This window comes from Primulina tabacum, chromosome 10 (genome assembly GCF_025594145.1).
Source record: "Primulina tabacum isolate GXHZ01 chromosome 10, ASM2559414v2, whole genome shotgun sequence".
Taxonomy (NCBI): Eukaryota; Viridiplantae; Streptophyta; class Magnoliopsida; order Lamiales; family Gesneriaceae; genus Primulina; species Primulina tabacum.
Genome location: NC_134559.1, coordinates 31,422,673 through 31,425,272, shown reverse-complemented (window position 1 = coordinate 31,425,272; position 2,600 = coordinate 31,422,673). Strand labels below are relative to the sequence as shown.

The following is a 2,600-nucleotide window of genomic DNA, read 5'->3' as shown; positions in this document are numbered from 1 at the left end:
TTCTCCACCTCGATCTGATCGAAGTGCCTTAATACTTCTTTCTAGCTGGTTTTCTACTTCAGATCTGAATTCTTTGAACTTTTCAAATGCTTCAGATTTGTGTTTCATCAAATAAACGTACCCATACCTCGAATGATCATCAGTAAAGGTAATGTAGTAGGAATGCCCAAATTTTGTGCTAACACTTTGCGGGCCACAAACGTCCGTGTGGATAAAATCCAGTAGACCATGCGCACGTTCCACGTTTCCATTGAATGGAGTCTTAGTCATTTTTCTTTTTAGACATGACTCACAAGTAGGTAGAGAATTTATGTCTGACAAGTCAAACATGCCTTCTCCCACTAGTTTGTGCATCTTTCTTTGGGAAATGTGACCTGGTCTAGCGTGCAATATCTGTGCGGGGTTTGGATCATCTAACTTTCTTTTGTTTGTTGTTGTTTTCAATTGTGCTTGAATATTGTTCAACGTAATATCTCTCAATTTTAAGTTATAGAGATCGTTCATTAATTCGTCGGTTCCTATCAAACATTTATTCTTGTAAATATTTCAAACACCTTTAGCAAAAACACAAGAATAATAATCTCTATCAAGCATAGAAATAGAAATAATGTTTTTAACCAATTCAGGAATATATAAAATGTCTCTCAAAATTAACTTAAAATTATTGTTCAAAATCAAAGTAATGTCTCCAATAGCAGTTGCAGCAACCCTTGCTCCATTCCCCAATCTTAGAAATGTCTCGCCATCTCTAAGTCTCCTCCTTCTTGGCATCACCTGGAAATCATTGCATAGATGAGAACCACATCCGGTATCCAATACCCAAGAAGATGAATTAATTGAGACATTTTCTTCCATGTAAAACATACCATGGCCAGAACGCTTATGGGCAAGATACTCCGTGCAATTACGCCTGCAATGTCCAGGCTTGTTGCAGTGGAAATAGACATGCTCTGACTTGTCAGGCTTTGAGGGCCCCGATGTGGGTTTCTTGTATGGCATTTTGTTGGGATTGTTCTACTTTAGAGGGGCAGAAAGCTTCTTGCCTTTATTTGGGCATACTTTTTCGTACCAGACGAAGAACCTACTAGAAGAACATGCTTCTCCTTTTTGATTGTGGCCTCATAAATAGTAAGCATATTGACCAACTCTTCAAGGGTGGCATCAAGCTTGTTCATATTAAAATTAACCACAAATCCATCGAACGAGGGGGTAAGTGACAGCAGGGGAATATCAGTCGCAAGCTCACCAGGAATAACCACGTCGAGCCCCACCAATTTCTCAATGAGCCCAATCATCCTAACACCATGCACATGGACATAAGTCCCATCTCTCAGACGTGTAGTCATGAGTTCTTTCACAGTAGCATGTCTCTCTGAGCGAGTCTGTACTCCAAACAACTCTTTCAGATGAAGGTGAATGTCAGCAGCATTCGAAGCCTCCTCGAACCGCCTCTGCAGTTCATTCGACATAGAAGCCAACATATAGCTTTTAGCTTGGAGATCATGGTCCCACAATTTCTCAACCTTAGCTAGTTCAGTCTCACTGACATCCGAAGCTGCCTTCTTCGGTGGCTTCTTATCAAGCACATACGCAATCTTTTCCGAGTTCAGAACAATCTTTAAATTTTGAAACCAGTCATTATAGTTAGGGCCAGTCAATTTGTTTTGATCGAGAATGATTGAAAGCGGGTTACGAGCAGTCATCGTAAATATAATGAAAAATGAAAACATATAATGGTTATTGATAATTTTAAAATAATTCTAAGATATAAAATATGGATTTTTATTTTATAAATTTTTCTCCCATTATTTTGACATTTCCACCACTCTCTGATGAAAAAGAGAAATCATATTTCCTTAGTGGGCACGTAAAGTCCAATTAGCCAATTATAATCCTGAATAATATCGGCCAATTATAATTTCTAAAAGGTAGAATCCAATTGCATCCATATGCAACCTCCGTGTGTTTCGCCTCACGTTTAATAAGGACCCAATAATATGACGTCGTTTATTTTCACGTGTCAAATCGACCCATCAATATTGAATTGTAATGGATGGTCGCCATGAGTTCCCCCAATAATATGAGCCGAAGTCATAGGAGTTCCACTCAATTCACATCATATGTCCGGTGGAAGTCACAGCTTTCCGGCGTTCAGGCCTCCGCAATAATATGAGCCAGACAATGTCCACGGGTAGCGATCGACATGCAACCACGGTTGATGGAAGGCAAGAATAAATTAAACTCTTTTAATTTTTACTTTTGTGGTTTGATATAAATTTTGAATCTTATTCAAAATGAGGGATTTTAATTTTAAAATTGTCGCATCATTTTAATTTAAAATCGCGCGCCATGTTTGTATGTTTGCTGGATTCATACAACTATATCATTTAATAATATACATACATGCATACTACTATATATCGCATATACCATAATATGACATTCAACAATAAATAAGGATGATCGATCGCCAACACTATTAGATCCATGTGAGCTAGACATGGATCCAGGCCCAAAACCTAGGTGAAAGCAGGGATGCAAATGCAACTTATTACAAAAGCTTCCAATATTTTACATTTCTTCATCTTGTGCATCGGGCC

General features: G+C 38.3%; 1 protein-coding gene across 1 annotated transcript; it reads right to left on the bottom strand.

Annotated features, from left to right (window-relative positions):
• Nucleotides 1-748: 748 nt before the first annotated feature.
• On the bottom strand, nucleotides 749-1,703 carry LOC142505029 (uncharacterized). Its single transcript, XM_075617854.1, has 2 exons — nucleotides 1,247-1,703; nucleotides 749-774 (listed from the first exon to the last, which is right to left on the bottom strand). Exons 1-2 carry the CDS (start codon nucleotides 1,701-1,703, stop codon nucleotides 749-751), a joined length of 483 nt encoding a protein of 160 aa, XP_075473969.1.
• Nucleotides 1,704-2,600: the final 897 nt, after the last annotated feature.

Bases quoted from the DNA above. Each gene is read 5' to 3' on its own strand.
- LOC142505029 (XM_075617854.1), bottom strand. From the start codon at position 1,703: ATGACTGCTCGTAACCCGCTTTCAATCATTCTCGATCAAAACAAATTG. The intron at 775-1,246 runs GTGAGCTTGCGA...AATGATTTCCAG, and splicing joins GCTCGACGTGGTTATTCCTG to GTGATGCCAAGAAGGAGGAG.